At 48.3% G+C, this 26,450-nt stretch overlaps 2 protein-coding genes across 4 annotated transcripts in view; one reads left to right on the top strand and one right to left on the bottom strand.

Moving 5' to 3' along the window:
* Rnft2 (ring finger protein, transmembrane 2) overlaps window positions 1–5,409 on the bottom strand; it is a 55,536-nt gene extending 50,127 nt beyond the window's left edge. For both annotated transcript variants that reach the window (XM_027414173.2, XM_035443266.1), the window contains exons 1-3: window positions 5,262–5,409; window positions 3,164–3,335; window positions 2,683–2,741 (exon numbers count right to left, since the gene is read on the bottom strand). In XM_027414173.2, the coding sequence (XP_027269974.1) occupies window positions 2,683–2,741; window positions 3,164–3,187 (83 nt within the window). In that variant the 5' untranslated portion in view covers window positions 3,188–3,335; window positions 5,262–5,409. The remainder of the gene's footprint in view (window positions 1–2,682; window positions 2,742–3,163; window positions 3,336–5,261) is intronic.
* A 125-nt stretch (window positions 5,410–5,534) lies between these two features.
* Spring1 (SREBF pathway regulator in golgi 1) lies at window positions 5,535–25,984 on the top strand. 2 transcript variants are annotated; one of them, XM_027414174.2, is made up of 5 exons: window positions 5,535–5,753; window positions 15,768–15,924; window positions 18,997–19,193; window positions 19,412–19,525; window positions 21,539–25,984. In XM_027414174.2, exons 1-5 carry the CDS (start codon window positions 5,643–5,645, stop codon window positions 21,620–21,622), a joined length of 663 nt encoding a protein of 220 aa, XP_027269975.1. In that variant the 5' UTR covers window positions 5,535–5,642; the 3' UTR covers window positions 21,623–25,984. The 2 variants fall into 2 exon arrangements, with proteins under 2 accessions (XP_027269975.1, XP_027269976.1); XM_027414175.2 differs by having other exon boundaries at window positions 5,536–5,753; window positions 19,042–19,193.
* The last annotated feature ends 466 nt before the right edge of the window (window positions 25,985–26,450 follow it).

The following is a 26,450-nucleotide window of genomic DNA, read 5'->3' on the forward strand; positions in this document are numbered from 1 at the left end:
AAGGGCAACAGCTTAGAGAGCCCAGGGGAATGGATCCATTTGGATAGAAGAAGGTAAAATATGGTGTCTAAAAGGGGTCCATAAGATGGCTTCACACTGACAAACCTGAGTTTGATAACCTGGGACTCACATGGTGGAACGAGAGAACTGACTCCCACAAACTGACCTACATGCATGCCACAGCACAGGCAGCCCACTCAAATAAATAAGTAGTGTGATTAAAAGTTAAAGTGCAAATTTTGATCAGAGAAAATGGACCAAAGATCAAATCTTAGCTCTGCTATTTACTGACTGTATGACTTTAGCTAATAGACTTACCCTCTCTGAACTTCAATCTCTCATCTTCAGGCTGCTCTACCAGAGGCATGGAGTATGCCCACAATGCACACTGGACAGTATTTTTTCTGCCACAATTTCTGCCCCCAAAGATGCCTGGGTTCACTCGAAAGCAAAGCTGTCTCAGCTCAGAAGATCCCAGCAGGCATGCTAACTGTTAAGATAGATGCTGCATCTGTGCATCCTCGTGCTCGTGAAGACACCTTCCTGTGGTGGTATTTTGTTTATGACCTAACAAATAAAGCTTGCGTGAAGATCAGAGTGCAAAGCTAGCCACACTAGTTAGCCACAGAGGCCAGGCAGTGGTGGTACACACCTTTAATCCCAGCACTTGGGAGAGAGAGGCAGACAGCTCTGTTAGTTCAAGGCCACCCTGAGCTACACGAAATTGATCCAGTCTAAAAGAGAAACAGAGCTCACACAAAGGTGATCCCAGCCTTGGGATCCCACGTCTTTACTCCCAGCACTAGAGAGGAATATAAGGTGGGAGGAGACAGGAGCTCAGTGCAGTCTGAGGTTTGGTGCAGACAGGTGCAGTCTGTAGATGTAGTCTGAGGACAGGACCGCCCTTTGGTCTGAGCATGGGTAGAGGTGAGAACTCTCTAGTAGCTGGCCACCTTGCTTCTCTTATCTTCAGCTTTAACCCTAATACCTGTCTCTGGGTTTTTATTATCCTTGCTACACTTTCCTTCATCCATCAGCAACTCTGACATTTATCATCTTTCTATGGCTGGAGAAACTGAGGCCTGGAGGTGTCGCTTCCTGCCAAAAACAACGCATCTGGCGCATCTGTCTACTATCCGTGTCGATGACAAAATGCCTGAGACTGGATAAAGGTCTGAAATCAGGACATCTGTACCCAACCCACACAAGATTGGGTCTCACAGGGAGAAAAGAGGGGAGGCCACCAGCCCCTCCCCCACTCCCCTGCCTCTTGTGCCTGTCCCCCACAGCTGCTCGGGAGGAGCTGGCATGTATGGCATGTACATATATACATACTCCTGAAGGGAGGACTCCAGAATAACAGCTGCTGTGATTTCCACTCCTGCTGGGCCTTTTTTTTTTTTTTTTTTTTTTTTTTTTTTTTTTTGTTTGGTTTCTCTGTGTAGCTTTGTAGACCAGGCTGGCCTTGAACTCACAGAGATCTGCCTGCCTCTGCCTCTCTGGTGCTGGGATTAAAAATATGCATTACCACTGCCCGGCTGGGCTGGGCTTTTTGGTGATGCAGCTGCCTTTGAATCACTCAAGGACCCTGAAAAGTGACCCCAATAAACTCAGTGGTTTACACACAGCTATCCAGGAAGCAGGAGGCAGCTCTCAGCAGGCACAGATCTGCCAGCTCCCTGACCTTGGACTTCCAGCCTGCAAACTGATGATACATGCATGTGAGGCAAGAGGCAGGCTGTGTGTGTCTATGGTGTGCTGTAGCAGCTAGTGGAGGCCAGGTATCTCCAAGTATGAAAACCTGGTGGGAACGATCACTCATCTGAGTCCCAAGGATCCACATGGATCCATCTTACAGGGTTTGAGAACTGTCCTAAGACAAGTGCAGCTGCTCTGTGGCAGTTGCCACTGCAAGGCTGTCCCCCTCTGCTGTGGTTTAGGTCTAAGGTGAAAGTCCCCTGAGGTGCTGTAAAGGCAGAGGTCATGGGGTATGCTATTAGGGGTGCTGTGGGCCTTTAAGAGGTGGAGCCTAGTGGGAGATCTTTAGGTCCTTGAGGGTATGTACTACGTGTGGAGGAGCACTGTCTGAGTTGAGCACAGATCTCCACTGTATTCCTTCAGGCAGCGTTTCTCCCTGAACCCAGAGCAAGCTGACTCCCGCCAGTCTAGCCAGAGAAGTTGCCCAGAGATGCCCTGTCTCTGACTCCCAGGTACTAAGCCTACCCAGCCTCCCAGGATTCCAGGTGACTGCTAAGCCTAACTCATAGTCTTTATGTGAGTGCTAGGAATCTAAACTCTGGTCCTCAGGCATGCCTGACGAGCATTTTATCCTCCAAGGATTCTACCTAGTCCTCTCTGCCATGTTTGAGAAGTAAATCACTCCCCACCTAAACATGCAGCCAAACACCACTGCCATCGTGATGCCAGGCAATGAGACCAAAGGCACCCACTGAGCCAGCCTTGCCACTGGCTCTCTCTCAGTCTTCTTTTCTCTTAAAAAGCCATCTTCAAAGGTGGCAAATACACTGCAAAGCGATTTTCTGTTGGGTCTGTTTTATGTCTCCAACAACTAATTTTGAGAAGTGGGTATTGTTCATTCACTTTGCCATCTATAGCTTAGGGTCCCCAAATGGAAGGAAGTTTCGTATGTGTGTGTGTGTGGGGGGGGTGGTTAACTCTCACCTTTCAGGTGGAATGTTGTCCGTGTTGCTACTGTGTCGTCTCTGCATTTTCCTTAACACCTGAAAACCAACACACATGTGAGCCATACCCCTGACCCGTCCCCTTGCCTGTTGCCATGGTAACTGTAAATAAGTATCACTTTCACATAACATGGCTAGGGCTCTCTGATGACTTCCAAACCACATTTCTATCCTCATCTCACAGGGAGGCCAGGCTCCTGAGAGCCACAGGTAGAGGTAGTTCTTATGCAAAAGAGAAAATGACTAACAGGACTGCAGACAGGCCTAAAGGGGATGCAGTGAGCAGCAGACACCTTCCCTTAACTTGCTATGTGACTTCGGACAGATCAGAAACCTCTCTGTGGCCTCCCACACTCCCCAACTGTCCCACAAGAGGGAATGGAACGGTCAAACTGAAAGCTTCCTTCCCTCTTGCACATTTTGTAAGTGAGGGTGTGACTTCCCATGGAGAAACACATCACCTGGTGCACTGCAAGGAGCCACATGGACTTCAGAACTCCATGTTGATGAAATGTACCGTGGACATTCAGGGTTCCTGATGTGATGTAGTCACTGGATCCCAGAGAGAGCAGGCCTTCTCCTCTTTCTCTTCAGAGGGAAGTGCAGGGTAGGGGCTCCTCCAAGACATCAGACCTTGGGTGGCAAAAAACACTTGGGTGAAGAGGCCATGGGGTGACTTGTGTCATGTAATAAATTGGGGGATGCAACTATAACAGGTGATCCTGTTTGCCCAATAGTTCTGTAGCCTCTTGGCTACCCTCCTCTGAGGCACTTACAGCAGGTTATGGCCTTAATAGATTTGTCTTATTAGCAATCTATGAATCCTGGGGGTTGGAGCCATAGCATAGTTCTGTTGATAAAGTGCTTGCCACATATGCATAAGGTCCAGAGTTTGGTCCCCAGCACCTCTGTAAGTAGCCAGCATGGCAGTGTACCATATAATCCCAGCACTGGGGAAGCAAAAACCAGAGAATTCTTGGGACTCTCTGGCCCAGTCCTTCTAGCTGATGAGCCCTAGGTTTCAGTGAGAAATCCTATCATCCATGCACCCCTGCATACACACACACACACACACACACACACACACACACAGAGAGAGAGAGAGAGATGAGAGAGAGAGAGAGAGAGAGAGAGAGAGAGAGAGAGAGACTGGCAGGAAGAAAACAAAAAAAGAAAATCATGAATTCTGATTGGAGAGTACAGAAAACCATTTTAGAACTTCCACTGGCTTCCCAGTAAAACCAGAGTTTTCAGGTTGTGCCTGAAACACCACCACTGCTTACAACCTCACTTTTGTCTGTCACCTCTAGACACTCTAAAGTCAGGCTTTCCTTGGCTCCAGGCCTTCAAGCTTGCTATTCTTTCCCTGGAATGCTTTTCCAGCTGAGGGTTACACAGCTAACTTCTTTGATGCAAATAGTAACTCCTTCCAGAGGCCTTCTCTTCTCCCGTTTCCTGATGACTCTGTGCAGCTTTCTCCACAGCACTTACCAGTCATTTACATGCATGTTCATTTATCATTATCTGTGAGGAGACCTTGTGTCTGGTTTGCCCTTCTACCTCAGCATTGCTGAGAAGGAAGGTGATCAAGTTCTTATGCAAAGACTTACACTGGGTTTCCCAGATACAGTTTTCTTAGGTCCCTGTACCTTGTCCCACCTCCCACACCAATAAAAGATCAAGAAACAAGGGCCAGGGCCTGCAGAGTGTGCATACTGCTCCTGCAGAGGTCCTAAGTCCAATTCCCAGCACCCTCATGGGCAGCTCACAACTACCTGTAACTCCAGCTATAGGTGATCTGACTCCCTCTACTGGCCTCCGAGGGCACCTGCACTCACCCACACTCACACAATTAAAGAATAAAAACATCTTTAAAGAAATAAAGGAAATGCTTCAAAGAACAGGCAGGCTCAACTTCCTGGAGTATTTTCCCCATACAAACCATCTCTTAGCCCAGGCCAACACAACTGGCCACTGAAGGGCTTCTTAATTCTACACAGCCTCCTCAGGACCACCAACCTAGGACGCCACCAGCTAAGTCGCTTATTGTTTTTGGAAGGATATATATATATATATATATATATATATATATATATATATATGCGCTCTGTCACCGAGCTACACCCTCGATCCCGCCATCTTTATAAAGGAATAAAGGAAGGAAATGTCATCATGTAACATGTCCCCAAGAACTTGCAAACAGGCATAATACTCCCCCTGGCCCAACTACTCATCGCCAAGCTTCCATCTACAAGCTTGACACAACATCCTAAATTAAATGCCCAACACCCTGTTGCAAGTAGGCGGTACAACTATTCCAATATTGAATCCTGAAGCATACATATCTTGCACGCCGGATGCAACAGAATGAATGAATGAACCGGCTCGGTTCCACACACCCTGGCCCTCCCTATGAGGCCACACGGACCCTACAGGACGCTTGGGCTCAAGCGGCGTCCCCAGGCCGGTCCAGGGCCGCACCGCGCCCACAGGGGAAACCTCTCTAGCCGGGTTTGCCCGGCGGCAGGGTAGCGACGGGCGAGCATCGCCTTCGTTTACCTGACAGACACTTCAGCAATCACGGCCTCAGCTAATCCAGTCCAGCCAATCACTGGCGCGGCTGGCACGGCACGTGACTTCCGGCCGGCTCAGCCTGAGAGAGAAAGAGAGCGATATCGGCGTTAGGACCCAGGCACAGCAATGCCTTCTTCTGGTCCGTGACGGTCCACCCCTGCCTCCAAATTCAGCCAATGGAAGGCAGAGGCTCCACAGGGTCCAATGGCGAGGGCGTATGGAGGGGGCCTGGCGATGGCGTCACTGGGCGGAGCGTGCGGCAGATCACGTGGCCGGCGCGCCTGGTGCGAGGAGGCTGCGCCGAGACAGGAGCGAACTTAGGGGGGTCATGCCTCGGGGTCTTCTCTGCGCCTGCGCCGCTCCGGGATGCTGAACCTTGCGGCGCTGCTGTGGCGCCGACTCCTGCGCAAGCGCTGGGTGCTCGCCCTGGTTTTCGGGCTCTCGCTGGTTTACTTCCTCAGCAGCACCTTCAAACAGGTAAGCGACTGCGCTCGTGACCTCTGTCCTCTGATCCTTCTTCCTTTTCCAGCCCTCCTCCCTCAGGTCCTCTATCCTCCTCCCCCAGATCTCCTCCCTATTTCCTATGCTTCTCTAGTCTTCCTTCCTCCTATCCCGCAGCTCTCCTTCCTCCCATCCTCCGTCCTCCATCATCCCTCCCCCTTCTGACCTTTCTTTTTGTCGTCCTCCAGCCCTCAGAGATCAAATTCTCTGTCTTCTCTTCCCCCCCCCCCGTCCTCCACCCCTCCTTCCTCTGATTCTCTTCCTTCCTCCTTCCCATCCTCCGTCCTCCTCTGCCCTCCTCCAACCCTTTTCCCTCCCACCCTCCATCCTTCTCCAGCCCTCCATCCTTGATTGTCAGCCCTCAAACTTTCTCCCTCCTGCCCTCGATTGATGCTGTGTCCTCTCTTCCTCCTCTGGTCCTCTGATACTCCTCCCTGCAGTCTTCCACCTGGTAGTCCTCCCTCCTCCCTTTCCCTCCTCCCCTTGCTTCAGTCCTCAACCCTCTGGTCCTCATCACTCTAGTCCTCCCTCTGATTGTCTGGTACTTCTCTCTTCTGCCCTCTGACTCTTCCCTCTTAGCCTCTAGTGCACTGAAGGCTGTATGGAGAGTCAGATGGGGGACATTTCACTCTAGGTCCTTGTACACTCCATCCCCCTATGCAGACCTGACCAGTAGGCTAGGCAGAGCAGGGACTCAGACTTCTATCCAGCCATTCATCCTCAGACACCCTCCCTGCTCTGCAGTGTCCCAGGTCTCTTGATTGACTGGTGGGCAGGAGATAGATATGGCTAGGCCAGGAAGTGGCCAGGGGCTTTTTGCTGTGTCCACCTAGGTGACCCGTGCTCCTTGGTGCACACCTTGGTTGGGTAGATTTTTTTTCTTAATCTTTTGATTTTTGTGCTCAGCAAGAATTACTAGAGAGAGCTGGAATCCAGCATCGGAAACAATACTAAGATGCCGACAGATTCTGTATGTTGTGGGCGCCCCCTGACCGGCTTTACTCTTATATAGTGCAGAATGTGTCAGTCCCTGGGGGCTCCACCCCATGACCTCACATAATTCTGGTTACCTAGGAGATGCTCCACTTCTCAATCTACAGAAGTCATTATCCACTAATGTCTTTTTGTTTTGTTTTGTTTTGTTTTGTTTTTTCGAGACAGGCTTTCTCTGTGTAGCTTTGGAGCCTATCCTGGCACTCACTCTGTCGACCAGGCTGGCCTCGAACTCACGGAGATCCGCCTGCCTCTGCCTCCCAAGTGCTGGGATTAAAGGCATGTGCCACCAACACCCGGCCACTAATGTCATCTTGAGCATGAAGAGTTTAGCATTGATTCCAGAGTGGGGATGGGTGTTCAGTTCACAACTGGGTAGCCACATTCAACTCAGTTGGCCCTGGGACTCTGTCACATGCTGTCACCTGTGAAATATAGGTCTTAGAAGTAGCTGGTATGATGTACTGTCAGGTTGTGAAGTAGAAGGCATACTTCTGCATACCCAGCCAGCCCTGTGCTGTTAGCCTCTGCTTTTGCCCTAGGGGTATGGAGAGGCTCTGCCTGTATTTCAGTTCTGGTTCTTGGAGCACTCTCCTGTGTGGCTCTTGGAGCACTGTCTTGCAGCCATCAGGATTGCTTTGCCTGGGACTTTTTTGTAGCTGCCACCTCTTCCTTTTTCAGGTTTCAGGCTGTTTTCCCTTGTGGCCTCACATCTGTGCAGTGGAGCTGAAGGCTGGGTGTTGATCATCTGTGTCATTCCCAGACCCTGTGGCCATCTTACTCCTCTACTCAGTGTAGTTTTGCAGAACTGGAGTGTGATTAGGAACTGGGCCTCTTTGAGTAGGTGTGGTGTGTGACTGTTACAGAGCAGCCCAGATTTTCAAATTGAGGTTCTGTGTTTGTAACAAGGTGACAGAAGTAAACCAGTGAACGTCCTGTGTACAGTGTTTTTAAAAATGAGTTCATGCTGGGGGAGTGGTGTAAAAGAGTTATTCAATTCCCAAGGAGTCACAGCATTTGCCCCAGAGCAGTGGTTCTCACCCTGTGGCTCTCGACTCCTTGGGAACTGAATAACTCTTTTACAGGGGTCGTCTCAGACTATCTGGAAACCTAGATTTTTTTTTCTATTATTATTATTATTATTATTATTATTATTAATTCAAGTTAGGGAACAGGCTTGTTTCACATGTAATTCCCCTCTCCCTCTCCCTCCCCTCACCCCCATTCCTTCTCCCCCACCTCCAACCTACCCCCCACCCCATCCATCCACCACTCCCCGGCAGGGTAGGGCCCCCAACCGGGGCTCCATCAAGTCCACCAAATCTTCCTGTGCTGGACCTAGGCCCCTCCCCATGTGTTCAGAGACAGAGCGCATCCCTTCAAGTGGGATGGGCTCTCGAAGTCCCCCACACACACCAGGGCAAAACGCCAGTCCACCTCCGGAGGCTCCCAAGAGTGCATGCGCCTCTCCATTGGCATCCATGATCAGGGGGCTGGATTAGTCCCTTACTGGCCTCCCAAAGAGCGTCTGGGGTCGATATGCTTTCCCTTTTTCAGGCCAACTGTTTCTGTGGGTTTCTCCAACCTGGTACAGACCCCTTCGTTCTTCATTCCTCCCTCTCTTCAACTAGGTTCCAGATTTCAGCTCAGTGTATTTCTGTGGATGTCTGTCTCTGCTTCCATCAGCCACTGGATGAGGACTCTAGGATAGCATAGAGAGTAGTCATCAATCTCATTCTAGGGGAAGGGCTTCTAGGCCATCCTCTCCTCCACTGCCCGGACTGTCAGATCGTGTCATCCTGGTAGGTCTCTGGAAATCTTCCTAGTTCCAGATCTCTTCTCGGACCTATAGTGGCTCCCTCTGATATGGTATCTCTCATCCTGCTCTCTCTCCTCTATTCTTTCCCCAACTCAATATATCTGCTCCTCCATTTCTTCTCCTCTACTCTTCTTCTTGTGCTCTTATTGTGGCAACACCCACTCCCCTACCCTCATACTCTCAATTAGCTGGGGAGTTCATGCCACTTCCCATTCCTGGGGTCCATTTATCCCTTAGAGTCATTCATGATTTCTAGTTTCTTTGGGGAAGAGGATTATAGGCTGGTAAACCTTTGCTCTATGTCTAAAAATCATATATGAGTGAGTACATACCATGTTTGTCTTTTTGTGATTGGGTTACCTCACTCAGGATGGTTTCTTCTAGTTCCATCCATTTGCCTGCGAATTTCAAGATTCCATTGCATTTTTCTGCTGAGTAGTACTCCATTGTATAAATGTACCACATTTTCTCTTTCCATTCTTCAGTTGAGGGGCATCTAGGTTGCTTCCAGGTTCTGGCTATTACAAACAATGCTGCTATGAACATGGTTGAACATATGTCCTTGTTGTATGGACATGCAGTATTTGGGTATATACCCAAGAGAGGAATGGCTGGATCTTGAGGTAGATTGATTCCCATTTTTCTGAGCAACTGCCATACTGATTTCCAAAGTGGTCTTACAAGTTCACACTCCCACCAGCAATGGAGGAGTGTTCCTTCTTCTCCGCAACCTCTCCAGCATAGGTTGTCATTGGTATTTTTGATTTTAGCCATTCTGACAGGTGTGAGGTGGTATCTCAGAGTTGTTTTGAGTTGCATTTCTCTGATGGCCAAGGATTTTGAGCACTTTCTTAAGTGTCTTTCAGCCATTTCAGATTCCTCTGTTGAAAAATCTCTGTTTAGTTCTGCACCCCACTTTTTAATTTCATTGTATGGTGTTTTGGTGGCTAGCTTCTTGAGCTCCTTGTATATTTTGGAAATCAGTCCTCTGTCAGATGTGGGGCTGGTGAAGATCTTTTCCCATTCTGTGGGTGGTCGTTTTGTCTTACTGACTGTGTCCTTTGCCTTACAGAAGCTTCTCAGTTTCAGGAGGTCCCATTTATTGATTGCAGACCTCAGTGTCTGTGCTTCTGGCGTGATGTTCAGGAATCGTTCTCCTGTGCCAATTTGTTCAAGGGTTATTCCCACTTTCTCTTCTAGAAGATTCAGTGTGGCTGGATTTATGGAGAGATCTTTGATCCATTTGCACTTAAGTTTCGTGCATGGTGACAGGTATGGATCTATCTGCAATTTTCTGCATGTCCGAATCCAATTGTGCCAGCACCATTTGTTGAAGATGCTATCTTTTTTCCATTGTATGGATTTAGCACCTTTGTCAAAAATAAGGTGTTCGTAGGTTCGTAGGTTAATATCTGGGTCTTCAACTCGATTCCATTGGTCTATCTGTCTATTTTTGTGCCAATACCAAGCTGTTTTCAGAACTATGGCTCTATAGTAGAGCTTGAAGTCAGGGATGGTGATGCCTCCAGAAGATCTTTTATTGTAAAGAGTTGTTTTGGCTATCCTGGGTTTTTTATTTTTCCATATAAAGTTGAGTATTGTTCTTTCAATGTCTGTGAAAAACTGTGTTGGGATTTTGATGGGGATTGCGTTGAATCTGTAGATTGCTTTTGGTAGGATTGCCATTTTTACTATGTTAATTCTGCCTATCCAAGAGCATGGGAGATCTTTCCACTTTCTGGTATCTTCTTTAATTTCTTTCTTTAAAGTCTCAAAGTTCTTATTGTACAGGTCTTTCACTTTTTTGGTTAGTGTTACCCCCAGATATTTTATGTTGCTTGTGGATATTGTGAAAGGTGATGTTTCCATGATTTCTTTCTCATTGAGTTTATCATCTGTATACAGTAGGGCTACAGATTTTTTTGAGTTAATTTTGTATCCTGCTACCTTGCTGAAGGTGTTTATCAGCTGTAGGAGTTTCCTGGTAGAGTTTTTCGGGTCACTTATGTAGACTATCATGTCATCTGCAAATAGTGAAAGTTTGACTTCGTCCTTTCCAATTTGTATCCCTTTGATCCCCTGTTCTTGTCTTATTGCTCTAGCTAGAACTTCAAGTACAATATTGAAGAGGTATGGAGAGAGTGGACATCCTTGTCTTGTTCCTGATTTTAGAGGAAAAGCTTCGAGTTTCTCTCCATTTAGTTTGATGTTGGCTATTGGTTTGGTGTATATCGCGTTTATCATGTTTAGATATGTTCCTGTTATTCCTGTTCTCTCCAAGATCTTTATCATGAAGGGATGTTGGATTTTGTCAAAGGCTTTTTCAGCATCTAGTGAGATGATCATGTGGTTTTTCTTTTTCAGTTTGTTTATATGGTGGAAACCTAGATATTTATATTACAATTCATAACAGTAGCAAAATTACAGTTATGAAGTAGCAACAAAAGGAATTTTATGGTTGGGGTCACCACGACAGGAAGAACTGTATTAAGGGGTTGCAGCCTTAGAAGGTTGAGAACCACTGCCCTAGAGCATATTCTTTCCCACTGTTTGGGCAGGTACAGGAGCTGGTTCACTGGGAAGGAAGCAGGGGAAATGACTAATTTTAAGCTTCTGTCTGCCCTGTGCTGAGGCTGGAGCTGGGCAGCCCATGCTGCCTTCTGCCTACTGAAGTCTGGCTGAGTTACAAACTAAACTAGCCACCCCCACCCCACCCCCCATTGTCATCTAGAAGAATGACTGGTGAAATGGTTGTTCATTAGACTTTTGCTTGAATGAGGAGAGCCTGCCCCCTCACAGAGGCATTCTGACATTCTCTACTGTCAGAGATAAAACACAGGCTTCCAAGTGAAAAATCAGATTTTCAAAGACTGTGTTTCCTCCCTAGGGCTTGTTGACTTCCATTATACATGATGTTAACAATTGTGAGTTTTGGGGGTACAATAGGACAGAAGCGTGCCACCATTTGGCAGCTCTGTGAAGATCTGTTCATAGAGCAGGACATGACTCTCTGGCAGTACATGGGGGAGTCCTACAGTCTGTGCTCAGAGCCCAATGTGCCCATTAAGACACAGTTCACCGTCTGAACTGGCGGTTCACCTGAGTATGCAGCCTAGTGGTTTTAGTAAGGTCACGGTGAGGCATCCATTGCCATAGTACAATTTAGGGGACTGTCATTGACTTTCCCCTCCCTCTCAGCTCTAAACAATCTCTAACCTACTTCCTGTTAAAAAATTTTTTTTGTTTTGCATTTTTATTTATTTTTGTGTGAGTGTGTGTGTGGTGTTGGGGGAAGGCAGGAGTGTACATAACCCACACTGCTCATGTGGCAGTCAGGACAGCTTTTTGGAGTTGGTTCTTCCTTCTAGTCACGTGGGTCCCTAGGGATTGAACTCAGGTTGTCAGGCTTGGAGGCAAGCCCCCTCACTCATCAAGCCCCCTTACTCGCTAAGCCATCACAGTGGCCCACTGGGTCTAGGAATGAAAGACTTATCATCAGACTTGTGTGACAAGTGCTTTTACCCCTGAGCCATTGAGACATTTCTCTTGTCCCCACCCTGGGCATTTCATAAAAATGGGATCGTGGGGCTGGAGAGGTGGCTCAGAGGTTAAAAGCACTAACTGCTCTTCCAGCAAGTCTTAGTTCAATTCCCAGCAACCTGATGGTAGCTCACAACCATCTATAATGAGATCTGGTGCCCTCTTCCAGCCTGCAGGTGTACATGCAGGCAGAACATTGTATATATAATAAATAAAATCTTTACAAAAAATGGGATCGGATACACATGTGATATCCATGTGAGTGCTGTGATGTTCTTAGACTCACCTGTGTTATCTCATGACCCACTGTTCCCCTGTAGATAGCTGTCAGTCACATCAGCCCACTCATCACTGACGGGTATTGGGCTTCCATCTTTTGGCAAAGAACATCCACTTTGTGGGTTTTTGTGTGGATATGTTTTTATTGCTTGCTAGCACAGGCCTAGGAGTGAACTGCTGGGCCCGAAGTTGAGCACTCTGCATGGCTTTACAAGGATCCTCGTGGCTGCTTTCCAGTGGTCACACTGTAACAAACTTATGAGAAGGACATTTGTCAAGTTTTGGTATAGAACTTGGTGTCAGGAATGGTACAGTATCAACCATGGGCAAAATTGTCACAGCCTCTCCCCTTCCATTTGCACATAGACTTTGTGACAGGTAGACTCCTGTCCTGGCTTCAGTCCACACAGTGGCCAGCAGCAGCTCTCTGGCCTGGTGTGTGTGTGTGTGTGGTGTGTGTGTGTGTGTGTGTGTGTGTGTGTGTGTGTGTGTGTGTGTGTTGTGGGGGGTATCATCTCACTATGTAGCCCTGGCTGTCCTGGAACTCACTAGGTAGACCCCACTGGCCTCAAGCTCACAGAGATTCACCTATCTCTGCCTTCCAAGTGCTGGGATCAAAGTTGTGTGCCACACCGCACCCAGCTTATATTTTTTTAAAAAAAACATCTTTAACTCAAAAACAAAAGAAAAACCAATTGCTAATATGTCATGAGTTCGTTAATAAGTTTTTGATTTAAAATATATTTTCAGAATTATGTTTAATTTCCTATCAGTAGCCACAAACTCACACTGTGGGCTCTCAGTGGCTTGGACTGTTCTCACACAGCCCCCCCTGCCTGCCATGCCTTTGTGGGTCAGTACTGTCCTGAACATGATTTCTGGCTTGGCTGAGGGCCGCCCTGCATCTGAGTGCCCAGCTTGTTTCACCCGGTCTGGGCTCTACCTCTCTTCTGTAAGAGGAACACACCCTGGTGGTGTTTATCACAGATGGAGAGGAGGCTTGTGCCACACAGACGTCCCTTGGGCTCCTCGACTCTGCATCCGTGAGACATCTCAAGCTTGTATAGCAGTCTTTGCCCAGACAGCTGCTGATCCAGTTGCCTTGGATCCTTGGATGCCTCTTTTCTTTGGTTTTCTTCCTAATTAATGCTTTAGGGGATAATTTAAATTGTTAGAGATGGGAGTGCAGGAGAGGATGCCATCAGGGGAGAGGGCTGGGGATGGTGAGCCGCGCCAGGTGACCTGGGCACAGCACAGTACACAGGGGCGGTGGTAGAGCTGTCACTGAAGTCTACTCCCTGGATGCCTGCCATCTGCTGTGGGACTGTGAAGGAGGGTAGGCAGATGACTTCAGACAGTGATTTAGGATGTATGATACTCTGGCACAGAGTGGGATAGGGAATGTCAGGGTGGGGGCAACTCTAGGGTCATCTGTCCTGAGGTGAGAGCTAAGGTTCTCCTTGTACTTAGGTGGCACAGCTCTTCATAGGGCTGGGCTCCCTGATGAATTCTTTGAAACCACATTAACCTTTTCTGCTGGAAAGTAGCTACCTATGTGGATTGGTGCCCACTTAAGTTTTTTTTTTTAAAAGATATATTTATTATGTATACAGTGTTCTGCCTACATGTAAGCCTACACGACAGAAGAGGGCACCAGATCTCATTACAGATGTTTGTGAGCCACCATGTGGTTGCTGGGAGTTGAACTCAGGACCTCTGGAAAAGCAGCCAGTGCTCTTAACCTCTCAACTATCTCTTCAGCCCCCAGCACCCATTTATGTTGTTTGTGGTACTTTTTTTTTTTTTATTGCTGTGGTTATACATTGTGATCAAGGCAACTTATAAAAGAGTTTGTTTGGGGCCTGCAGTTTCAGAGGGTTAGAGTCCATGACTGTCACAGCAGGGAGCATGGCGGCAGGCAGGTAGGCAGGCATGGTGCTGGGGCAGTAGCTGAGAGCTCACATCTACCACCACAAGGCAGAGAGCTAACTTGGGCTTTTGAAACCTAGGAGCCCCGTCCCCAGTGACACACCTCCTCCAGCAAGGCCATACCTCCTAACCTTTCCCAAACAGTTTCACCAACTGGGGACCAAGTATTCACATATGTGAGCCTTTGGGGGCCATTCTCTTTCAAACACCACATGGGCATTATATAAAGTGTAGGTGAATACAGAGAGCCACCTCGCCCTCTTTTAAACTGGTTACCAGCAAAGACTTGTTCACTGCAGCTTTGCAGCTTTGCATGGCACGGGCATAGGAAGGGGTGACCAGCAGAAGGGACACTGTGACATACAGGTCTGGTTTCTTCCTGTCCTTTTATTGAAGTGTTTTTACTTCTCTCACTTGAGGTGTACTGTCTCCTCACTTAACATACAAGTGTGCCCCCCTCCTATCTTTCAAAACTCTCTCGGGACCAGAAAGAGGGCTGGAGCACCTGGAGGCTGAGATAGGAGGACCCTAAAGCCAATCAGGGCTGCATAGGGAGATGCTGTCTTAAGACCTCCAAACCCAACAAGTCATGGTGGTTCATACCTATAATCCCAGCACTTAGGAGGAGGCTGAGGCAGAAGGATTCCTGTGAGTTCCAGGCAAGCCTGAACTATAGGAAGCTCTGTCTTAAGACCCAGAACAGGCCAATGGGAGAGTCCTTTATAGCTGTTTTTTTATACACTCATGGCTAGGAGCTTCCAAAGGTGGCTGCCTTGTGCTTGGCTTGATTCCAGCAGCTGGGCTCCGTCTCTCCTAGTTTAATGCTGTGGCTCTTGTCTAAGAGAAAGATTCAGGCTCTCACCCCAGGGCCACTCTCCTCTTGCTTGACTAGGCAAAGGGCTGTGTAGTTAGAATGGCATCTAGAAACTGGTGTAAGGATGGCTGCTCTGTGATTTTTCACACAAAGGGAGACCTTTTCAGGTTCTCAGGCTTCATCTTGCCCTTAAAGTCATCCCCTCTGTTCACGTTGTCATGGCTGAGGCCTCGTGGTCTAGAGGTGTCAGGTGACAGTCTAAGGTGATCAGACTGGTTCTAAGTGTTCCGGCTTCATGTTCTGTTCTGTGGTGTGTGCATTTTAGTGTTTAAAAACTTAACTTGCCTGCAGAGGGAAAAGTTTTCTTCAGAATTTCATAGACTCCTTTGTCTGCTTCTGGGGCTTCACACTTCACTGTGGTCCATTGGGGAGGAGAGCTGTAGCTTGCCACATTTTCCTGCTGGCTTGTTTTGTGGCTTTGCTCAAATGGTGCGGTGCCCGTGCCAGAAGCGTTGGGGTGAGGTTGGGGCAGGGGTGTAGACTCCAGCAGGGCAAGTGAGTTGGCAGGCAAAGTGCCTTGAACCTTCTTCCTCTTGCCCCTGTCGTCTCATTGCAGGAAGAGAGGGCGGTGAGAGATCGAAACCTTCTCCAGATTCAAGACCGTGAACAGCCCATTCCGTGGAAGGTCCAGTTTAACCTGGGCAACAGCAGCCGGCCCAGCAACCAGTGCCGGAACTCTGTTCAAGGGAAACACCTCATCACCGACGAGCTGGGTACGGCCTCCCTCTCTTGCACTCAAGGCCCTGGGACTCTGGGTAGCCTTCCCTCACGATGCTTTTGCCCCTTCTGCCCATGTCTGTCTTCCATACCTCAGGCTTCTCTACCTCAGGCTCCCTGCAGAATCTGGGAAGCTTGGCTGAAGAGCCAAATGCCTAGCAGTTCTCTCCCTCTGCCTACTGCTCCAGCGTTGGCCTCAGACTTAGGCCACTTCCTACCAGACACAGGCACAGGGGTTCCTCGTCTTGTTTCTCTAGGTTTTTTGTTTTGTTTTTTTTTTGTTTGTTTGTTTGTTTGTTTGTTTGTTTTTGTGTGTGTGTACGCCACGTGGTGTATGTGGTGGTCATAGGCTAATTGTTGGATTGTTTTTCTCCTTTCACCATGTGGATCCCAGGGATTAAACTCAGGTCATCAGCTTGTTAGCAAGCACCTTTACTGTCAGAGTCTTCTTGCTGGCCTATAAATATCCTTATAGGAAAGGGGAAATTGAACACAGGGCTTTTACTTCACCAAGAAGATTCAGTTAGCTGACAGGCAAACTGGGTGGGGATGCTGGCTTGGAGGCTAGGGCTTGTTTCTATAGACTCAGAAAACAGGACATTCTAGTATCAGATGGCAGTTTGTCGTTTTCTTGTACTGTAGCTACAAAAACAGTAATTTTCTTCTGGTTAATTTAGATCAGACAAAGACTTACAGACTCCTTTAGTTAAAAAAAAAAAAAAATCCAATACTTAACTTCTCAACCCATAAAAATCCCACAGGGCCTGCAGGTTTTATTTTGCCTTTACAAATATGAGAACCGTGGTTTAAGAAAAACAAGAACAACAGCAACAACAAAAAATCCTTGCAACTGTTGATGCTGTTTAGCAACGAGATGCCACCGTGTCGCTAGGGTAACAGCGCTGTTAAACAAGATAGCCAATTAGAGTCACAAACTTCTCAAAAGCTGGAAGTTAATTTTCTAGGCAAGACCAACACATTTGCTGGCCTGGTCTCATGGGACTTGATAGGAAATAATATCTGAAGAGCTGATCTGAACTACACAGGGCATGTGTGTATTGAAACATCACAATGCCCCGTATGGTTCTTATAGGGTTTTTTTTTTTTTTTTTTTTCAACTAAAAATAAAGAAGGACTTGGAGAGATGGGTCATTGGTCAAGAGCAATGATTGCTTTTGCAAGAGGACCGGACTGGGTTTGATTCCCAGCATCCATGTAAGGCAGGCAGCTCACTAACTGCCTGTGATTGCAGCTCCCAGGGATCCAACACCCTTCTTCTGGCCTCTGTGGGAATCTGCACTCACATAAAATAAAAATAACTCTTCAAAAAGTAAAAGGTAATTTTTTTTCATGATTTATGATACAGGGTGAGAGGCCTGGTGAGCTCCCTCTCCTCATACTTTAGACATGATCATCAGGAGGTGAATACCACAGGGTTCAGGGCCGAGTGCTGAGAGTTGGCAGTGGGAAGAAAGGGGCCTCTGGTGTTAACTTCCAGCTTGGCAAAGGAAAGGGCAGGTGGTATAAGCAGGTTGCATCGGGGTACAGGGTATTGCCCATCTCCATGATACAGAGTTGCTTTATTGTTATCATCTGGGGTAGAATCCTGGGGAGCATTTGGACTCCCTGGGAGTTCCACTTAGAACCCTTGTCAACAGCATGAGTGGGGCAGCTGGGAAGGAAGCTAGGACATCAGAGTGCTTATCTCTTCACTCAGGAGACATAGTAAAAGAAACAAAACAGAAGCCACCAGCTCCCAGGTGATGGGAATCGGTCTCTCTTGGTCTCCCAAGTGTTGAGTGAAGGCCCTCTAGTGTCCCCTCTAGTGTCAGTGTTCTGCCAGCACCACCCGCTCCTACACAGACCTTGTTTTCTGGAGCAGTTATGAAAACAAGTTATCCTCCACCAGCCTTGTTCTCTGAGGACAGAGCTGGGGCACTCAGACGTGCTAATGCTGGGAACAGCTGCCGCACACCTGCCAGGCCCTGAACACACCCGAGGGCCCACGTGCATACCTGAGGACCCACTTGAATACCTGAGGGCAAGAGCAAACACACCAGAGGGCCCCTGCACACATCTGAGGGCCCATGTGTATGCCTGAGGGCCCCTGCACACACCAGGGGGCCCCTGCCCACACCTAAGGGCCCATACACATACCCGAGAACCCCTGCACACACCTGAGGTCCCTGCCTACACCTGAAGGCCCATGTATGTATATACTTTCAGGCTTGAATGGTCACTGGGAGCTATCTGGGGTTGGGTGGTGGCCCTCATGGACTTTCACTTAGATTTTTCTGTCCTGTTCCAAAGGGTGCAGGGAACTATCTGCCTAGAAGTTCTGAGTAGTGAAGCAGCTCCAGTGAGGAGGCCTGGCTGACACTGGACCTGCATATCTGTGTGATGGTATTTCTCGGTTGTGGAGCAAGTTAGGTTTTTCTCTCCCTCCAGAATTTGAGAACTTCATCCCCAGTTCTAGGGGGTGGCTGTATCCCCCCCACCCCATGCTTGTGTACAAATACCAGAAGCAGAGTTGTGAAGGTGGACTGTGGCTTCCTAGTTTAACAGTCCCTTCAAGTGACCACAATAACAGCAGGTGTGTAAAAGCAATCAAAAGCTGTGTACTTGCTTTTTAAATGTGCACAGTGCATACTTTTTATGAATGGGTGCTGTGCTGTTTCTGTCTTAGACTTTTTAATTATTTATTTTTAAAGATTTATTTATGTGTATGAGTGCTCTATCTGCATATGTACCTTTATGCCAGAAGAGGGTATCAGATGGTTATGAGCCATCATATGGTTGCTGGGAATTGAACTCAGGACTTCTGGAAGAGCAGCCAGTGCTCTTAACTACTGAGCCATCTTTTCCAGCCCTGTCTTAGACTTTTAAAAAGAGGCCCAGGTGAAAGATTGATTGCTTATGTTAGCACCCAACCACATGGACGTGGCTTGGCATGGTGATGTGCTCACACTTATGCAATAGACTGGAAAGCAGTTGAGCATGGTGATAATGTGGATCTAGCGATGACTGAGGAGCCTGACCTCCCATCATTGTTTGCATTGTTTGCCCAGGCGAAGCCAGTCCTGGTTCTCAGGATGTGCATCTCTGGCTTTCAGGCTATGTCTGTGAGAGGAAGGACCTGCTGGCGAATGGCTGCTGTGATGTCACTGTCCCCAGCACGAAGCAGTACTGCTGTGATGGATGCCTGGCCAACGGCTGCTGTGAAGCCTATGAACACTGTGTCTCCTGCTGTCTGCAGCCCAGCAAGGTAGGGGCTCCAGCTCCCCACCATTACAGGCCTTTAACAGGGAGAGCTAGGCATCTCCTGTGGTCCTCAAGAGATGCACTGAGAGAGGAACTGGTCCCCCATGTCTGGTGCCTTCACAGAGGGGACTATGCTGTTGCTAACCAGGTATCTGGTGAATGAGAGACTGGCTCCCTCTCTCCCTCCAGTTACTACCAGTCCTGAATACCTTGTTTCCATAGCAACTTCTACTGGAGCGCTTCCTCAACCGGGCAGCTATGGCCTTCCAGAACCTCTTCATGGCAGTTGAAGACCACTTTGAACTGTGCTTGGCTAAGTGCAGGACTTCATCCCAGGTCAGAAGTGGTGCTGGCCCTCGCTAGAGGCGGCGGGAGGGAGGCAAAGCTGGTGAACACTAGCCGATCACTCAAGGCAGAGGCTGGGTGGAAAGGGGAGAGGGAGGGAGGGAGGGAGGGAGGGAGGGAGGGGAGGGAGGGAGGGAGGGAGGGAGGGAGGGAGGGAGGGAGGAGGGAGGGAGGGAGGGAGGGAGGGAGGGAAGGAGAAATCCAGGAGCTATTCACTGAGAGGAGGTCCTGGGACAGAGCCATGACTTGATTCAGGATCCCAGGGGTAGGAGAAAGGCACATGGATCAGTCTGAGGTTCGTAAGGCTTTTGGGGAGCACATATCACCTAACCTTAAATGCCCTGTTTTCACGTCATCACCTGCCACCCATGGAATGCCCAGAAGGGCCTCTGCCCAGACCTTTGTTTATCTCCCTTTTACATTTATTTTGGGCTTGGGGAGGCACATGCGTACAGGTCAGGGGACAACTTGTGAGAGTCGGTTCTCTCCATACATACCCACTGTGTGGGTTCTGAGCCTCAAACTCAGGGCATCAGCCTTGGCACTAGCACCTTTCCCTACTGAACTCTCTCTCCTGCTCGAGTTCCCTGCCTTTGTGGCTGGGCACTTGTCACTACTCTCTGTAAGATGTCTCTTACACAAGCCCACTCCTCTGAGATAACTGACTCATGTCCATCTCTGGCCCTCTGGAAGCTTTGGATTTGTGCTTGGTAATTCCCTTTTCCATCTCTAGTTTACTGTGAGAACATCCCGGGTCAGGATAGAGGGAGCTCTGAGAATGTAGAATTCCACTGGTCTCCATGGGAGAGCTTCCCAGGTAATGGGTGTAAAGGGAGGTATGAGGAGCTCGGTGAATCCACTTGCTCTTCCTAGCTAATGCTGAAAAGTGGAACTGATATTATAGTAGCTTCCGATAGCCAACAGAGCCCAAAGGTACTTCCTACTGTGCAAGTAGAAACAGTTCTCAATGGCTGCTTGGTTCACCGGCCCAGAGACTGGGCATTTGAGTCTGTTAAGTGGAATTAATAAGGTGCATAGCTTTGCTAGAGGCTAATTAATGAGCTCTAGAGCAGCCAAAACCTCAAATTGCTCCTATGACAAGAAATTGCTGGAAAATATACCACCAGGGGTGTCGGGGTGGGGTGGGGTGGGGGGTTGTCTGGGCTCAGCTTCACTTGCTGTACCCAGCCAGAGAGGCTCTTGGGGAAGGCTCTGCTTGGCTTGTGCACAGGCCCTTAATGCATGACTGTCATTTGAAGTGTTGTCTCCCTAGGCCCTTGCAGGATTCCTCACCAGTGACTAGAACTCTGCCCACAGGGTCAGGTGCTGATCACACTGCATCTCCATCTGTTTCAGACTGTTTGCTCTTTTCGTACTTAACTGTTGTGCATGTGTGTGGGTTTACCACCACAAGTGCAAGGGGTCAGAGGACAACTTGGAGAGTTTGCTTCTCATTCTCCCGTGTGGGTCCCACATGGGAGATCAAGCCGAGGTCCTTGGGCTTGGGGGCAAGTACTGTGTTAGCCCCTGATCTATCTCACCTTGCCCTTGTTGTAGTCTCATAACTAGGCTGGCCTCAAGTTCACCATACTGCTGAGAATGACCTTGAACTTCTATTCTTCCCGGCTCCAATGCTGGAATCACAAATGTGGATCATTCCACCCATTTCTATGAGGTGCTGGGGATCAAACCCAGGCCTTCATGTGTATAAGGCAAGCACTCTGCTGGCTGTGCCCTGTCCCTAGGTTCCACTTCAGAAGGGTTGAGAGGCAGTCTTAAAATGCCCAGCCAGGTTGCTCAAAAAGCTCCCTGGTGGACAAAAGAAGAAGAAATGGCACAGTAGTGTCCTGTCTGTTTCTGTGGCACTCAGTGCTAAGAATCCTACTTCATTCTAGAAAGTTCCTTGAAACCCCTAGGCACGCTGGAGTCGGAGTGGGTGGGGGGGGTGTGGCTGTCACTTCAGCTGACCCTCTCTGTCATTCTCCTGTCTTCCTTTGCCAACAGAGCGTGCAGCATGAGAACACATACCGTGACCCCATAGCCAAGTACTGCTACGGTGAGAGCCCACCAGAACTCTTCCCAGCATGAGACCTGATGGAGAGGCACACCCAGAACCAGTCTGGTCCACATGAGATAATGAAAGAGAAAGCCACACAAGGATCCTTGGCCTTGACAGTGTCTAGTGGCTTCAAGTGTCTCTGGCTCCTTGGCCGCCATCTGGAGCAGATGGACAGAGCTGTTCTGTAGAGCTTGCAGGGCCCTGGGCTGCTGGTCGGGAGCCAGGGCTTGATGCTATGTTGTAGTTACTTCAAGACTTCTCAGAGCAGTGGAAGGTACTGTGTTTTGTGCAGGACACCTTTGCCTGTCCAGTTGGATATACTCAAGGAGGTGACTGCTGTACTTGGTTCCTGACTGTCACAAGTGACATCACTCCTGCACCAAATGCAAGTTTGTCTCCAGGAGTGTGGGTGTACGGACTTCTTTGGTTGTTTTAGCATCTGACCGGCAAACCTTGTATCCATATCCCAACCTCTAGGGGTATGTAGAGCCTCAGGGAGGTGCTGGTCCCCACTGAGCTTTTGTAGAGCGGTCCTGGTATGTTCATATACCTGAAATAGTGGTTGGGAGGCCTGAATCCCCAGGTGACTGTCTCAGTGGGATTTGCTGTCACTGTGTCCCTGTTGAAACCCCTCAGCCTTGGGGCAGGGGAGCCTTTCCCTCACCTGTCACAGAAGCTGATGGGAACTGGTGAATGGGGTTTGCAGCACTCAGTCATTCTTTACTGGTCTTCTAGCCTGGCCGTGTGCCAGCGGCAAACGCTTGTTAAGCTCTTACTCCAACCTAGAGTTTCATATCTGCTCTCAGTGAGAGACACATGTGGTAGTCACGACCTGAAGAGTGTCCCAAAGGCAGATCAGTGTCCGGTGTTGCAGGGGTGGGCTGTTGTCACCAGTATCTGAAACTTGGGTTTCAATCATCAGGGCAAGACACCTCCTCCTTGACGATCCTGTCTTGCTTTCTGGCCACCTATTAACACGCACTTCTCTCCCAGACCCTTCACTGACCCTTACAGTGGGCCACGGCGTTTTGTGATTTGGGTTGAGGTTGCTCTGGTGTCAGGCATGAGTCTCGAGATTTTCTCTCAGCAGCTTCATGGAGCCTTGTCTCCCAACCACATTTGTCTTCAGGGTGGAATGTCCTTCAGCTCCCTCCTGCTTCCTCTTCCTGCTCACCTCCGAACTGTATTCTGTCGCCTCTACAGAAGGGAGGGCAGTCCGATGGGCAGTTGTTCACTTGTTTGATATTGCTGTGCTGGCAGACTGTGTCACTGGCAGACTTTCTGCTACTGAGCCATGGCCCTGGCCAGGGAATTGATTTTTAGTGTTAGAGCCCAGTGATTCCATTCTCTTTGCTCTGGACTTCTCAATGTGTTGACTCAAAGTTCATAAAAGAACTGGGTGTACCTGCACATTCTGGCATGTTCTGGAATGTTCTTGCTTGCTTATTCTTTCTGATAATGGGGTGTTTATTTTTTATATTTTTTGTTTTTGTTTTTGTTTTTGTTTTTAGGCAAGATCTCCCATATCTCAGGCTGGCATCCAACTCCGTATGTGTTTGATGCCGGCCTTGAACTCCTGACTGCTTTCTCTGAACCTGCCAAGTGCTGGGATTATCATCAGACTTTTAATGCTAGTCTATCTTTGGTCAGTATTGGTGTTGGTCTGTTCGTTTCCACTTAAGAGTGGTGACACAGGTTTCAGGTGAATAGTTTAATGTAAACATTAGGCCTGTTGCCAGTTCTCTCTGACTTGGTACTGGAAAGACATGTTGTGTATGGTCCATGAGTTTTTTATAGTCCCTGAACAGTTGTGATCAAGATTCCAGTTTGCTTGTGTTTCACTCAGTGCATGAGGAAACAGCAAGAGGTGGCCTGCCCTCCTGAGTCCCCTCCAAGAGAGAGAGATGAAAGCCCACACAAGAACTTCACCTCGAATGCTGCCCACATGTCCTCCAGTGCATCCTCCCTGAGAATGGATCAGTTATCCCAGTCAGGAGAAAGTGGTGTCTACGTCCATACCAAGTCAGTAATTCAAAGGTCACTTTCAATTGCCTGAAATGTGGGTTTTGTGTTCAATAGGGGAACACACACACACGCACGCACGCACGCACGCACGCACGCACGCACGCACGCACGCACGCACGCACGCACGCATGAACAATGTCTAGTACATACCCCATACTGCTGCTCTGCCTGCTCTGGACGGTGCACAGGCTACTTTGGAAATTTCCAGTACTTCATTCAGACAAGAGTGGCTCTGGGCAGGGAAGGCCCCCACCCCGGCTCACCTCTCTTGCAGGCTTGGTTTTGAGCTCCCTGATGGGGTTCCTAGAATCAGAGGCTGTGGTTTTGTGTCCAAGAATCAAGTGAAGCATATTGGGGGCTTGGGGGAAGAGAGGAAGTGAGAACGTTGTCAGTTTAGATGTTTAATGTTATTAGATATGAGGGGATGTGGGCAGGTAGATCTCAGGCATTTCTCTGCCTTCTGAGTGTATACTTACTGGGCTTCTTGCTGAGAATGCTGGGATACCATGCCTGTAACCATGAAGAGAAGAAACACAATAGTGAGAAGTTCTCAGATGGAGAGCAGGAGGAGAATGTGGTCTCCCAGCAGTGCCACACTACTCCACAGCCAAGATGGAAGGGTAGGCTTCTGGGTTCTTGTAGAAGTAGAGGAGGACTTCTAGGGCAATGGTGGGGTTCTTCATACATCCCAAAAGCTGACTTCATGGCTTCCTTTCGGGTGGAGTGGGGAACAGTGGCACGATGGGATTCTGGGCCCAGCTGTAGCCTCTTTCTCACAGTCAGGACAGGAATGTGACTAGAGCCTGGAGCCATTGCTGCTTAACAGTGTGACCTTCTTTGAGTCTTGGGCCTTCTATTTGGATAATGGGGTCACATGTTTACCTGTCTGAGTTTGTCCTGAGGTATCCTCTTGAGTGAGAGATGCTGCTTACTAAAAGGCCAGTATCAGTAGCCCCAAGGAGCAGCATGAGGGGGTAGGCAAGGATGAGGAGTCAGGGTTACTGGGATGAAAAGATATCTGTCATAGTAATTAGGAACTTAGGCTGGGATTTTTTTTTTTTTATTAGCTAATTTGGAACCATCTAACTGTAAAGTGAGGACATGACTGCTCCAAGGTATGGCTGAGGAGAATGGAGAATATTTCTATGAAGATATGGGGGGGGGGCATGTAGTCCGAAGTATCTGGAGAGTCCTGAGCAGGGAGAGAAAGTAGTAAACTAAGCATGATCACAAGAGGAAAACAAAGGAGTGAGGATGCCAGGAGAGTATGACCAAAATGGCAGGCTTATATAGGTGTGAGAAGCCGGGGGAGGGGGAGGGGAGCTAGAGAAGTTTAGGGGGCTAGGTGAGAAGAGACACAGGTAGGAGTAGTATTGAGGAAGCCTGGAGGCCAGTGTTGGCGTTGGTATGCTAATAGGCATCATAGTCATTTGTCCTGAGTTGTTTTTTTGGACCTGACACTAATGATAAAATAATTACCTAAAAATCACACAGCCTAGAGATGACTGCCAGCTATTTTCAGCTTCCTCTGTGGCTTTCCAGGCAAACAAACATGGAGTGCTTCCCCCATTGGAAACACCACTGGTGGGTTTGTTGTCTGCAAGCTTGTGTGCATGAGTCGTGACACTGCTAGTGACTATTGAGGATATCTGGTCCTGTCCGTGGTGGTAGCTTGCTACTACAGGGCACCATTGCTCAACTCAACTCCTGCAGCCACTTTTCCACAGGTGTAGAAAGCATCTGTCTGTCTGTCTATCCATCCCTCAGTCAGCCATGTCTCAGTCATCTTTTAAGCTATTTGTTAAGAATTTATTGTTCTCACTTGCTATTTATTTTTTTAGTTTTGAAATCATGAGCCTGTGTGTATCAGCTCATCCTTAACAGTGAGTTCTGGTTTGCAAAGAGGAATTTTTTTTTTTTTTTAACTTAAGATTTTTAAGGGGCAGGGGAAATTGGCTCAGTGGTTGAGCACTTACTGCTCTTATGGTGGACCTGGGTTCAATTCATCCTTGTTGGGGGACTCACAACTGTTGGGATGTGATGACCTGAATATGTGGCATACATTCACACAGACACCACAAACACACACACACAAATATAATAAAAATGAACCTTTAAAAGACTAAATCACATTTAATTATTGTGTGTGGGGGACCCATGCCTGCCACGGTTTAGGTCAGAGGAAAACTTGGAGGTTGGTGTACCCTTCCACCGTGTGGTTTCTGGCATGGAACTCAAGTCTTGGTGGCTGTTCCTTGGCCCACAGAGCCATCTTGCTGGTCCTGCCTAAGTCTGTGTCTGAAAGTTAAATGATAAAATACACAAGTGATACTGATTTGTGTTTAGTAAATCACATTTTGATCGACTATTTATTTATTTATTTATTTGGTTTTTCGAGACAGGGTTTCTCTGTGGCTTTGGAGGCTGTCCTGGAACTAGCTCTTGTAGACCAGGCTGGTCTCAAACTCACAGAGATCCACCTGTCTCTGCCTCCCAAGTGCTGGGACTAAAGGCGTGCGCCACCACCGCCCGGCTTGACCATTTATTTTGTTCCATGGGTTACTACAGAACATTTGGAAATGAATGAAACCTGAAATAATTCTCTCTCTCTCTCTCTCTCTCTCTCTCTCTCTCTCTCTCTCTCTCTCTCTCTCTCTCTCTCTCCCCCTCTCTCTCCCTTTCTCCCTTCCTTCCTTTCTCCCTTTCCCTCCCTCCTCCTCTCCCTTCTTCCCTCTCTCTTCCTCACTCCCTTTCTCCTCCTCCCCCCCTCCTTTTCCTCCTTCCTCCTCTCTCTTTTGTCTTTGAGACCTGGATTTTGTCCCAGGCTAGCCT

The sequence above is a fragment of the Cricetulus griseus genome, chromosome 4 (genome assembly GCF_003668045.3).
Source record: "Cricetulus griseus strain 17A/GY chromosome 4, alternate assembly CriGri-PICRH-1.0, whole genome shotgun sequence".
Taxonomy (NCBI): Eukaryota; Metazoa; Chordata; class Mammalia; order Rodentia; family Cricetidae; genus Cricetulus; species Cricetulus griseus.

What these genes read in the sequence shown, in the direction of transcription:
- Spring1 (XM_027414174.2), top strand. Translation starts at nt 5,643, where the DNA reads ATGCTGAACCTTGCGGCGCTGCTGTGGCGCCGACTCCTGCGCAAGCGC. An exon ending in CCTCATCACCGACGAGCTGG is followed by an intron (nt 15,925 to 18,996) that starts GTACGGCCTCCC and finishes TTGTTTGCCCAG; the next exon opens with GCGAAGCCAGTCCTGGTTCT. An exon ending in AGTGCAGGACTTCATCCCAG is followed by an intron (nt 19,526 to 21,538) that starts GTCAGAAGTGGT and finishes CTTTGCCAACAG; the next exon opens with AGCGTGCAGCATGAGAACAC.